This window comes from Taudactylus pleione, unplaced genomic scaffold, assembly GCF_031769625.1.
Source record: "Taudactylus pleione unplaced genomic scaffold, aTauple2 ptg000386l, whole genome shotgun sequence".
NCBI classification, from domain to species: domain Eukaryota; kingdom Metazoa; phylum Chordata; class Amphibia; order Anura; family Myobatrachidae; genus Taudactylus; species Taudactylus pleione.
In genome coordinates, this window is record NW_028284787.1 from 7,049,118 (window position 1) to 7,063,017 (window position 13,900).

The 13,900-nt window shown below is 44.4% G+C and overlaps 1 protein-coding gene across 2 annotated transcripts in view; it reads left to right on the top strand.

Annotated features, from left to right (window-relative positions):
• Window positions 1-13,552, top strand: part of ALG2 (ALG2 alpha-1,3/1,6-mannosyltransferase) — a 34,217-nt gene extending 20,665 nt beyond the window's left edge. For both annotated transcript variants that reach the window (XM_088445641.1, XM_088445642.1), the window contains exon 3: window positions 9,909-13,552. In XM_088445641.1, the coding sequence (XP_088301767.1) occupies window positions 9,909-10,817 (909 nt within the window). In that variant the 3' untranslated portion in view covers window positions 10,818-13,552. The remainder of the gene's footprint in view (window positions 1-9,908) is intronic.
• The last annotated feature ends 348 nt before the right edge of the window (window positions 13,553-13,900 follow it).

The window sequence follows — 13,900 nt, forward strand, 5'->3', positions numbered from 1 at the left end:
AGGGGAAGTCGTGTACAGCGGCTGATTGGGAGCAAGTCGGTATGTGTGTGGGCACCTTTAGAGTGTGAAGTGTTCACTCATACCCTACATGAATACATTTACATACAAACAAAATATCCTAAACTGCAGTGATATCTGTGCTTTCCAATGTGAATAAAAATGCTGATGAAATTTGAATCCCCAGAAGTAATTGCAATGATTCTAATGTTTATATACATAAATTTACATTATATATGTTTGCTGTTTGGAAAATCAAGTTATAATTAAATTCACAAAGTACTTTAGCCAAACTATATGCTTGCCCCATCAATATGGCAAAAATGGGAATTGTCATCCTTTAAAAAATCTGTAATGAGCTATATATGATGATAAGTAAATATGTTTAGTAATAACTGGTGCCAAGTACAGTGTACTTGGCACCAAGAATAACCAGTGCCAGTATAGTGTGCTGAGGCATAACTGGTGCCAAGTATAGTGTGTTGAGAAGTAACCAGTGCCAAGTATAGCATGCTGAGGCATAGCTGGTGCCAAGTATAGCGTGCTGAGGCATAGATGTGCCAAGTATAGTGTAGTGAGGAATGAGCAGTGCCAGTATAGTGTGCGGAGGCATAGCTGGTGCCAAGTATAGTCTGCTGAGGCATAGCCAGTACCAAGTATAGAGTGGGCTAGTGTCCCATCTCGATTCTTTTAAGTTATCAGCGCCACTGATTATCATTTTCAATTGCAGAATATACAGTCATTAGGAAAAATAAATGTGATTTTTACAGACATAAATAAGTAATCTAGTCATCACCAAGTTCTAAAATTAGAGAAATCAAATCTAAATACACTTGGCAGATGAAACTTAATTTTCTACATCATGGTCCATAGGGTATCCACAGGATACCTTGGGGTATTGTTGATGACGTCAGGCATCGGTCACCACAGAGTTAAATTTTCATCCTATCAGGATGCACTGGGGTCCCTCTCCTATACCCCGCCCCCGAGCCAAGGCATCTCAGTTTCGTTGGTGTCCGGCCAGGAGTCAGATCAGAGTGGGGCTATAATGACCCCTGAAGTTTTCTAAAGCAGCTGTGGCTGCACAAATGAGCTGTACAGCATGGACAGTCAGTAACACAGTGCTCTAGATCTCCATGCAGGGGGCTCGCTGGGGACAGGCTGCGTGTGGAGCCAGGTATTAACCTGCGCTTCCACTAGACCACCAGGGACAGCGGGCCGCAGTATGTGCGGTACAGCACGGCGTCCCTGGGTTTAATAGCATGCCAGGGAAGCGCACCTTCCCTGTCTAACAGCCGGCGCCACCCCAGCTGCACAGTGGGTCTCCACAGCAGTCTGGCGGGCTGTGTCAGCGCTCCTCCCCCAGGCCCGCCTCCTGTCTGCTCCTCGGCGGCCATTTTCTAATGAAGTGTGCAAACGCTGCTGGACGCTGATTACAGGAGGCATCGCGGTCCGGGTCACCCCGCATACCTCTCCTCTAGAGTAAGGTCAGACTATGCTGCACTGTTTCCTTCCAGGCTCTGTGTCTGCGTAGTTGATCTCAGTGCTGATAGTGCAGAGATTTATTTCTGCATTGTATGTGACTTTGTGCTAGCTCTGTCTGCCTGTACTTTCACTTCTGACTGTCAGTCATTTTACTATCCCTTTCTTCTTCTGTAAAAGCCCTTGCGGTGCGGTGTTGCAGGGTATTCATTGCCTCACAGTAAAAATATTGTCTGTGAGGGGAGTCATATACACTCCGTTACACTCATCATGTCTGAGAGTGAACGTGAATTTCCTCTCCAGCTAAACTGTACCGCATGTACTGTACCAATAGTGGAGGGTGAGAGGCACACTGAAGGTTTATGTCGGGCATGTTATATAATTTCACGCCCGATTTCTGTAACTGCGTCTGTGCAGGAACCGCCATGGGCTTGTTTTGCTAAGGCACTTATGGGCCAGCTGGCGACGCCCCCTGCATTTCCCCAAATGGGGTTATCTCAGCAGTCGGTAGGGTCATCACCCATGCAGGGGTTCCCTAGACAGCTGATGGTACCCCAGTGTCTCCCACTTTCGCCCCCCAGTTCTCCCAGGAACCTGCGTGGGTAAACTCATTGTCCAATACGGTACAGCACCTGATGGACGTTTTACATAAAGAGTCATCATTGTGGCCTGCTAAGCGGCCTTTAATGACTCAGACAGCTCATTATGATGACAGGGAGATTTTTGACCTCTCAGACCAGGAGCTCCCTCGTACTAAGGAGGTGGAGTCCAAGTCTAAAATATATATAGCTGGCCTTATACGGGCAGTCTGTGCGGCCTTGGTTATTACAGATGACAATCTACCCGTGGCCAAATCTAAATATGCCTTCTTTAAGGATATTAAGGGTAATGCCACTGTATTCCCTCTGTCTGGTCAGTTAGTGGATCATTTAGAGGAGGCGTGGAAAAATCCAGGTAGGCGGTACCAGCCTCAAAAACGTTTGGCTTTTGCATACCCCTTTGCGGATAATTATTTTTCCAAATGGGAAACCCCTCCACAGGTGAATTTTCATGTCACACGCCTAGTGAGGAGTGCTACATTGCCCATGCCCTCCATGTCCTCCTTAAAGGATGCTCCGGATCGGAAGGTGGAAATATGCCTGAAATCCATTTATTCCCTTGCGGGGGAGGGGGTTGCCAGAGCCATGGAGTGTTGGGCTGATAGCTTGGAGATGTCTTCTAGACACTGACTCATCACCTGAGCAGGTGGAGTTAGTGGGTAACCTCAGAGACTCAGCTACGTACTTTAATGAGGCAGCTCCTTAGATATAGGGCTCCTCACTTCCAGAATCTCAGCAGCAGTGGCTGCGCGCCAGACAGCCACTGCTGTGAAAGCAAACGCAGATTCCAAAAAGGGATTGGAATGCTTGCCCTTTAATGGACAGGTCCTGTTTGGCCCTGATCTGGACAAAATTGTGGCCACTCTGGCAGCAGCTAAGGGTCTGGTACTTCGTCCTTTCGGCCCTATAGGGCCCAGGGTAAGTTCAAAGTGCAGTCCTTTCCAAGACAGGCAGGGGCCAAGAAATCTGCCAAGCCAAAGAAGCAGGCTTGGAGTACAAGACGTCCAACTCCCAAGTCGGACGATAAGCCCTCAGCCTGATGGGACGGGCCTCCCCTTGGGGGACCCCAAAGTGGGAGGCTGGCTTCTTCAGTTCGCACAGTGCTGGTGTCTCACAACCGTAGACACTTGGGTAAGAGAAGTGGTCTCTCAGGGGTACGCCCTCTCCTTACGGCGGAGGCCTCCCAGACGTTTTTTCACCACGGGCCTTCAGTCAGACCAAGACAAGGCCCGGGAATTCCGGAAGGTGATCCACTCTATGCTCCAGGCTGGAGTTATAGTGCCGGTCACGTTGTCCCAGAGAGGATTGGGGTATTACTCCAGTCTTTTTCTAGTACAGAAACCCAATGGGTCTTACAGGCCCATCCTCAACCTCAAATCACTCAACAAATTCTTGAGGGTTCCTCGGTTTAGGATGGAGACCCTGCGTTCTATCATTTTGGTGATGGAGCCGGGGGATTTTATGGTGTCGCTAGATATTCAGGATGCTTACCTGCATATTCCCATTGTCTCAGCACATCAACGTTTCCTCAGGTTTGCAGTAGGAGACCAACACTTCCAATTTCAGGCACTGCCCTTTGGTCTGGCCACAGCGCCTCGAGTGTTTACCAAAGTCATGGCAGTCATGGCAGCCCACCTGCGGATGCAGAGGGTCCACTTGTTGCCCTATCTGGACGACCTTCTGCTGTTGACACGGTCTCCAGAGATCCTTCAGCGCCATCTGCAATTGACAGTCTCTGTGTTGCAGGCTCACAGTTGGCTGATAAACTGGAAGAAGTCATCCCTGGTGCCATCACAGAGGATTCTCCATCTCGGAGCCCTGTTGGACTCCCAACATCAGAGGATCTTTGTGACGGAGGAAAAGATCTCTACATTATAGGCAAAAGTACACAGTTGCCTGCAGAGCGCCGGGTGTCTATTCACTCGGCGATGAGGTTACTGGGTTCCATGGTGTCGATGTTCGACATAGTGGAGTTTGCCCAGTATCACTCCAGACCTCTGCAGAAGTTGATCCTCTCTAGATGGAATGGGTTGCCCCACCGGATAAAGACACAGACAATGGTGCTGTAACCGGAGGTACGTCTGCCGTTAGCCTGGTGGCTGCAGACTACTCACCTGAACAGGGGGTGCCCCTTTTGGATTGCGGACTGGGTCCTTCTGACGACGGACGCCAGTCTTCGAGGTTGGGGAGCAGTGTCGGGTCCACACTTCTTCCAGGGAAGGTAGACGCCAGCAGAATCTGCACTTCCAATCAACATCTTTGAACTAAGGGCAGTATTCAAAGCTCTCCAACAAGCAAGACATGTCCACCACGGAAAGCCCGTGCAGGTGCAGTCGGACAATGCCACCAGGGTGGCTTACATAAATCGCCAAGGAGGAACCCGCAGTCAGGCGGCCCTGACAGAGGTGTCCCGCATTCTAGCGTGGGCGGAAGGCAATCTCCCTGCCATCTCGGCAGTGTTCATACCAGGAGTCCTCAACTGGGAAGCAGACTTTCTCAGCCGTCAAGACGTGCATCCAGGAGAGTGGTCCTTTCACCACAAGGTGTTTCAGCTACTGGTGAACAAGTGGGGCCTTCCAGAGATAGACCTCATGGCCTCCCGACACAACAACAAGCTTCCTGTGTACGGGTCAAGAACAAGAGACACAGAGGCACTTCTGGTAGACACTCTGTCGGTCCGGTGGACCTTCCAGTTTGCGTACCTCTTCCCTCCGTTCTCCCTTCTTCCTCGAGTGATTCGCAAATTCAAGCAAGAAGGCAGCATGCTCCTGCTGATAGCTCCAGCGTGACCCAGACATCACTGGTTCTCTGATCTCAGGAGCCTATCCATAGACGCTCCGATGCTGTTGCCTCTACGTCCGGACCTGTTGTCTCAAGGTCCTTGCCATCACCCAGACCTGGGCCGTCTGTCTTTGACGGTGTGGCTGTTGAGACTGCCTTCTTGAAGTCCAGGGGTTTTTCCAGCTTTGTGGTTAACACCATGCTCGGAAGCCGGCTTCTGCAAGAATTTACCACCGAGTGTGGCATACTTTCTTTGAATGGTGTCAACCTAGAGGCTATGATCCTCAGGTTTTTAGGATATCCAGGATTCTGGCTTTCCTACAAGCTGGCTTAGGTCACGGTCTTCACCTTGCTTCACTGAAGGTGCAGGTTTCAGCCCTCTCAGTGTGGTTTCAGCGTAGGATTGCTACACTTCCTGATGTCCACACTTTTATGCAAGGTGTACTTCGCATACAGCCTCCCTTTGTTCCACCTGTGGCTCCTTGGGACTTGGCTGTGGTCCTTAGGGCTCTCCAAGGACCGCCATTTGAACCACTGGGCTCAGTGGATTTAAAATGGCTCACAGCTAAGACTGTGTTTCTTCTAGCCATTGCCTCGGCCAGAAGAGTGTCAGATTTGGGGGCTCTTTCATGTTGCGCCCCATTCCTAATTTTTCATAGGGACAGGGCAGTGCTGCCCTGGGTTCCTACCTAAGGTGGTATCTAGTTTCCACATCAATGAGGAAATTATAGTACCGGCCTTTAATTCCCCAGACCTATCTGCTGGTGAGGGCTCCTTGGATGTGGTACGGGCTCTTAGGATTTATGTTGACCGTATCAGTTCATTTAGGAAATTGGACCCTCTGTTTGTCCTCTATGGTTTCCATAAGAAGGGTTGGCCTGCCACTAAGCAAACCTTGGCAGGATGCATTCACATGGCGATTTCTGAGGCTTACATTCATGAGGGCCTGTCTGTACCATCCTCTCTTAAAGCTCACTCTACTCGGTCTGTGGGTCCTTCATGGGCAGCTCGCCGTGGTGCCTCTGCAGTTCAGCTGTGCAAGGCAGCCACGTGGTCTTCTGTCCATACCTTTGTGAGGTATTATGCATTTGATAATTTCTCCTCTCAGGATGCTTCCTTCGGGTGGCGGATTCTCCTCCCAGCACAGGAGCGTCTCCACCCTTAAAGGATACTGCTTTGGGACATCCCCAAGGTATCCTGTGGATACCCTATGGACCCTAATGTAGAAAATAAGAGATATGGTAAGAACTTACCCTTGTTATCTGTCTTTCTACAAAGTCCATAGGGTTCAACAGGACTCCCGCCCTGTCGCACCTATACTGCAGTTGGGCATTGATCTGGTCACCGGTTTTTCCGTGTCCTTCTGGTGAGAATGTGATTCTTGTGTATTCCAGACTTTCTTCTCTCTCTTTGTTCTCCTCATCCAGCTTATGGCTTGTTATGAAACTGAGATGCCTTGGCTCGGGGACGGGATATAGGAGAGGGACCCCAGTACATCCTGGGAGGATGAAAATTTAACTCTGTGGTGTCCGATGCCTGACGTCATCACCAATACCCCAAGGTATCCTGTGGAACCCTATGGACTTCGTAGAAAGAAATAACAAGGGTAAGTTCTTACCATATCTCTTATTATTTATTCAACAAAAACATATTTCAGCATGAAGAAGCCACAAGTTTAAACGGAAGAACACCCTTACTGCTTCCTTATTAGTAAATAAGTTAATTTGAGCAAGGTCCTTCTAACCACATGCACTTCCTTTATTGATCGTCGTGAAGTGATACTACCAGCAGACCCTTTTGCAGCTTGAAACATTCTGATTGTGTTATGTGAGAACTAAATGATGGTTAATTATGTCCTAATATATAAAAGCACAGGTATGGATGAGGGCATACACAAGACTTTACATATAAATCAAAATGGGTGGTGATCGTTTTTAAGAACATAGTTATTTAACCAGGGGTGAAGCTAGGCTACCTGTCACACGGGTCAAAGACTCCGTATGGTATTCCCTCTCTTCCCAGTAGATCTTAGTTACCCTGTACCATTATGACTGCAATTTAATCTAGAGAACATCACAGTGATGCCATATAATGCAGATAGTATCACAGTGGCCGCCAAATAATACAAAAAGCATCAGTGACCGCCATATACCGAGATCATCAGTGGCCATTGCACAATATAAAGCAATGACCCCCAAAAGCAAAAAATATGGTGCGCTTATATATAGAGGCTAGCCTGTGTCAATATTTGCAGCTGACAACTGAGAGATTCTATCTATACCCTCCAGAAAATACAATAGAAAAAAGATAGATATCTGTGCTGGTAAATAACACACATTAATCCCAAAAGCAGTTCTAAACATATCAATTTATTAAAACGTACTCATTATTGTGAACACAACAGCATCAATTCAGTTGAATAATGGGCTGTAGCTAAGAGGATCAGTGGCGGATCTACTGTGAAACTAATGAAGCTTAAGCTTTAGGGCCCCTAACCTCAGATGGGCCCTGAAGCAAAGTTTTTTAATTATTGAATTTTTCACAAAGTCAAAGGAGATTTCTACATCTATCTATGTATCGTGTCTCACTTTCTGGGAGGTTTATATATCTATCTACCTACACTGTCCCACTCTCTGGGGGATTTTTACATCTATCTATGCTGTCTCACTCTCTGGGGGCTTCTATATCTATCTATCTATCTACAGTGTATCACTCTCTAGGGGGTTTCTACATCTCCGTCATTTGGGGCTCAAGTTCCTTGCAAGGGCAGCCAGGCCCTTTGCCCTATTGTTGCTTGTTGCATACGGACCCCCATAACAGTTCAAGCTCAGGGCCCCAAAAATGTAGATTCGCCACTGAAGAGGATACCCAATAATAATAATATCAAGAGTTCCGATAAACGTCTAATTTACGATATTCAAGGGGTTCCCTGACTTGCACACACTATAATTGAAAACCTCCTGATAGATACTCCAACAGCTATAGTATTGAATAGAAACGCTGTTCCTATGTAGTACTAAGCAGCTGGTTATATTCCAACCTGTAAAGTACTCGCGCCAGTTAGTCCAATGTGAGGGCAAATGTTGGGCTCCGGTGTTGGTATCCTTTTAACTTCCCCTGTTAAAGTATAAAGGCAGCACTCCTTATGATGCCCAATGTGTCAGTGGGACAATTGCTGCTCCAGAAAGAAAGATTCCACTGTATGGTGCAGCATAAGCGATATAATTCCCGATGGTGTCTAGAAGATTACTGCCAACCTCCGGGTACAGTACTGGTGATTAACCCGGGCGCAGCAATAGGCTGCTTGACACAGTATCAACAAATGTTCAGGTAGAGCAGTAAAGATAGTGCAACATTCAGTGTATGTGTCTCCTCAACGCGTTTCTCCCGTCTCATAGAGGTTTTATCAAAAGTGACCACCATACAATACAGAGAGTATTTTTGATCACCGTACAATATAATTTCCATATCAGTAGTCAATTAATTAACCCTTTCTCAAAGGGGTATATTTACTAAAGTGAGAGTTTTTAGAAATGGAGATGTTGCCAATAGCAACCATTCCGATTCTACTTAACATTTAACTAGCACCTTCTAGAAGATAATAGCTAGAATCTGTTTGGTTGCTATGTGCAACATCTCCACTTCTAAAAACTCTCACTTTAGTAAGTATACCCCAAAAAATATGTAAATACTTCAGCATCATCGTAACAACCACATTCAATGTAATTAATATAATTAACCCCTGTACAATAATTACTTACATAATGCTCATTATTAATTAGCCTCAACATCAAATAATTCCATTTATATACATTAACCCCTAATTACATTCTGCAGTATGAGATGTATCAAAATGTAATATGCTGTAAAACCCCTTGAAAACTAACATTTTCTGAGCTTCACTGCAATACATATTGATCCCCATATGTATGAAAAGGTCTGCAATAGATATCGGAGATATCTGCTGGGACCCATGGAATAACAAGCCCCATAGATTGCTATGGGGTTGCGACGTGTCCATATGCAGAAATTGCTTGTACCCTATAGAGAGCTATGGGCTTCTTTTTGCAAGTTCCAATAGCTTTCACATGCTCTAGCCGATGGCTGCACATGCACATTAGAAATTCCATACTGGCATTAAAAAATGCCAGTATGTATGCAAGTGGGTGCAGGATGTATTGCAAAAAACCTTTATCCCCAGTAAAGCAGTCACTACCAATACCCTTTTTCTTACTATTACCTAGCATAATCTATACCACCCCCCACCCCAAATAACCAAATTAACTTATGTTTCTTTCTTGCTGCAGCCAGCCAGAATTTAGGAAGCTGCATCATTTAGCTGCCTACCAGGCAGGTCCCGCCGTGGCTGCTGATGTCAGTGAGGAGGAGAAGGGGTCATGCTGCAGAGCACAGGTTCTGGGAGGGGATAACTGTTTGCTAAACCCTCCTTTCCGGGATTGTAGTTTCTGATGCAGTTTGCAACTCCAGCTCCCCCAATGGCGCCCAACCTCCCATCACCCAGGGCACATGCCTGTTTGCCCCCATAACTATGCCTTTGCATTTAACATGGTAACTGTAATTCCATTTTATTTGCTTGCCTAAAAAATTAGAGAAGATGCAGATTTTAAGGAAATAAGGTTAAATAAAATCCTGTACTTCAATGGTTCCCAAACTGTCCGCCGTAGCACCCTGGGGTGCCTCTGGACACGTGCAGGGGTGCCTCAGGTTGGTGGTCCAGCACCAAATCAAATTATTTACGGTCAATGTAATGTAAATATATTTTACATATGGATTAACACATCGCATTTGTCCCTGATCTGTGTCGCATTTGTCCCTGATCTGTGTGTGTCGGGTTCTTCCTAATGGGATTGGTCATATCCCTATGCACAGCAGTTTCTCTGTGTTACACATTGAGCAGAGAATAGTCAATATATTCTTATGCATCATTTCAGTGACTGTAGCAGAAATATTTTTCAATTTTTATTTCTTTTTCAAACATTATTTTTATATGAATGCTTTTCTGATATATTTCTCTGTCTTCTTCTCTAGGTATCGGCTTGCATTCCAGTTTTCAAACTGACCAGAAATAGAAAGCGTGTTTTATTTTATTGCCATTTTCCGGATCAGCTTCTTACTCAGAGAACATTGCTGCTTAAGTCGCTCTATAGAGCTCCTATTGATTGGTTGGAAGAGAAAACCACAGGCATGGCAGACTGCATTTTAGTCAATAGTCATTTCACTGCCAACATATTCAAAAAAACCTTTAAATCATTATCTCACATACAACCAGATATTTTATATCCATCACTAAATGTTAGCAACTTTAGACACAGTGTTTCTGATGACCTGTCTGAGCTTGTTCCTGCAAAGCGGGAAACTGTGTTTCTTTCCATCAATAGATACGAGAGAAAGAAAAATCTTAATCTTGCCCTGGAATCCTTATCTTCCCTTCGTTCCAAACTGAGCTTGCTGGAATGGGAAAAGGTTCATCTCATCTTAGCTGGAGGATATGATGAGAGAGTTAGAGAGAATGTTGAGCATTATCAAGAGTTGAAAGAGATAGCGGAAAAATCTGATATTAGTAATCATGTTACTTTCTTGAGATCTTTTTCTGATAAGCAGAAATGTAATCTCCTCCACAATTGTACTTGCATATTATACACTCCAAGTAATGAACATTTTGGGATTGTACCAGTAGAAGCTATGTATATGTACTGCCCTGTAATAGCGACTAATTCGGGTGGTCCACTGGAATCTGTTGTAGATGGTGTGACAGGCTTTTTGTGTTCCCCTACATCGGAAGCATTTTCTGATGCCATGGAAAAATTTGTTAAAGACCGTACTCTTAAAACCTCAATGGGAAAATCGGGACATGCAAGAGTTATGGAAAACTTCTCTTGTGAGGCTTTTTCAGATCAGATCTACCATTACATATGTAAGCTGACAGAGTACAAATGATTTCTATGGCACAAAATACACAACAATGCCTCATAGAGATATATTTTTTCTACTCCTGATATGTTACTTCGAACAGTTTTACAAGAGGTTATACACATACACATTTACTAGATTTTCAACCCATTAAAATGTATTGCAGTGTTTAACTGTTAAATCCTTTTTTTTTATGGTTTATCCACTATGCTGCCTTCCCATGGTGCTTACTACCCCCTGTATTCAGCCACTTGTCATATGCAGCTGTTACATCATGTGAAATGGGGATTATTGATTGATTAGTTTTTTTAACCCCCAAATAGACAATTCGAAGTCATGGGATAAATGTAATAGTCTGCAGGCATTGGCGAGTTCCGTGCGAGACCGTCCGATGTTTTAAAGAAGCAGTCATTTAAAAGGTAAAATCAACTTGGTTTTACTGCTACTTTAAAATATCGGGCAGTCTCACATGGAACTCGCCAATGCCTGCAGTCCGCAGGCATACCCCATGGTCTGTTTAGCATGCAATTTGAATGACATATGTATTGCTCTATAGAGATCAGTGATCCTTATTGAACATGATGTATATGCTGTATTTAGCAAACAACTCAGAAGTAAAGGCTGTACATACCATGGATGCAAGCAATACACTGTGTAGCTTTAAGGGGCACATACATCATGATCTCCGTTTCTCCGATGATCCAACATGTTAGAAATCCCAGACTCGCCTATTCTGATCATTTTTGGATCATATTCGGCAAATCGAGGATTTCCAACTTGTTGGATATGCTGACTTTTTATACAATCTGTCACAAAAAAGAGCATTGTGTCAATAAATTGTTGATGTATGGGCCCCATTCGAAACCCAAGAAATTGTTTTTATATGATTATCTCTTCCTATGGAATCAAGCCCTATTCTATTAGTGTTATGTAATCTTCTCTTCTTGTATCATTAGTCATCAGATGTACAATAAGTACTTACTTAATCAAAATAAAACAACATTATAATTTGATTTCATATGTTATAGTAGTGTAGTATATAAAAACCAATTCCAAGTTAGTTTTAAAGCAGTTTTATCAACTCCAGTCCCCATGTACCACTAACAGGTCATGATTTGTGGTTTCTTTCATCATTTACAAGCAAGTTATTCTATGTTGCTAGGTCAGTAATTATGCCACCTGTTTCCACAGACAGAAATCTTCAAAATGTAACCTGTTGGGAAAACTTGAGGGTTGCTGTTGATAACCACTGTTATAAAGGATTGCTAGCCTATAAAAGCTCTCATCTTAAGGAGTGACAGAAAATGCCTAAATTCACAGATTAGACAGGACACGCTGAAATGAAAACACAAAAGTTAGCAATCAATTTGTTTTATAATTTAATGTAAAATATGTTCCCAGAGAAAAGACATGTAATATTGGTGTATCGGTACTGATTGGAAGAGAGATTATTTGTCCATAGCTTTGTGTACCTTTGGCTCTGTTTCTTTGCCTGTTATGTTCAGCTGCTTGTTGAATAAGTATTTGTCACATCTATATCTTGGTTCCATGAGGAAGTCTACACACAGCATTAATTATGACCACAGAACACACCATTACAGCTGTCATGTTTTTCTTTTCTTTTTTTTGCCTGGATGGTTTATCTACTATTCAAATTAAGTGATCCCTGTTTGAGATGTAGTGTTAAAGCTTTTAAAAAGGAGGAGGTGTTGCCTATAGCAGATTCTAGTTGGTAGAAGGTATTAGTTAAATAAGAGCTAGAATATGATCAGTTGCTGATGGAAACATGTCCACTTTTCTTTTTAGAAGTTTAGTAAATCTACCTTGTAGTGAAAGCAGCACTTAGCAATTTACTAAACACAGCTTCAACTGAACTTACCATATAACTTTTAGTAATTTGGTTTTGAGATAAAAATGCGACGCATACATAGCAAATACCTACCCTGGAATAAAAAGTGATTTTTGCTTTAACAGTTTAGTTTAACTAGTTTTTGAAATTTTTGTTTTTGAGTTATGGTGCATACACACAGTCAGATAAAAAGTACGATATAAATGATAGCGATATCGTTTGATCGGTTATATCGTCCTTTTTGTAGCCCCTTCAAACGACCATCGATGCGCGGGCACGGATGGTCGATATCGCCCATCACACATGCATGCAGGCCAACCTAGTCGATATCGACCAGGTTAGCCTATAGACGGGTCAGTAAGTCGTTTGGGGGTTGGTGCATGTTGCTGGATGTTCGATATCGAACATCCAGCACATGCAGGACGATTAGACAACGATATCTGATCGTTGTCTGATCGTCCCATGTGTACGGGCCATTAGAAGCAGATTTGTACCTGGACAAAGCATGTTGTGATATACTGTCATATACTGCCTGCATTTTCATGTAGCATACAAATACTGGGCAGCTTTGTTTGCACTGCAATATAGAGTTGAGTTAGGACCCTCCTAACTCAAAGGGGCAGATTCAGTTAAGTGTACAATGTGGGTAAATACGGGAGAGAGACCTTGCTCATTTTTGCATGCAGCTCTATGGGTGTGGGTACAAACAAGTGAGGGTAACCTGCATGGATAACGTACTGCATTTGGTTTTGTAATTCTTTCTGCACATATTAAACCACCCTCCATGTAGGGCAGCATGTTTTTGCCAGGGTTCAGGATTCCATCTTGTATCTGGATTTAACTTTAACTAAAAATTAGGCCTGTTAGCTTCCTGGTTATTATACAAAATACATTAAAACAGCAGACATTGGCCCTCATTCAGAGCCGTACGCTCTGAGCAGAGCGCACGCTCTGAATGAGGGCCGGGCTCCATTTTCATGGAGCGTCCTCCTGGACGCTCGTATAGCTGTGGGTCACCACCCACAGGCTATACGAGCGTGCATTGTGATGGCCGCGATGGTCGAGACCATCGCGACCATCGAAATTGCGAGCCGGAGCCTGCGGTTGAGGTTTTCAACCGCAAGCTCCGGAGTGATTTTGGCTCTACCAGAGCCAAAATCACTCCCACTGACATCACTAGTGATGTCAGTGGGCCGGCTTTTGACGGGAGGCGTTCCCGTGGGAACGCCCCCGTCAGGGAGGCACGCCCACCAAAGGGGGC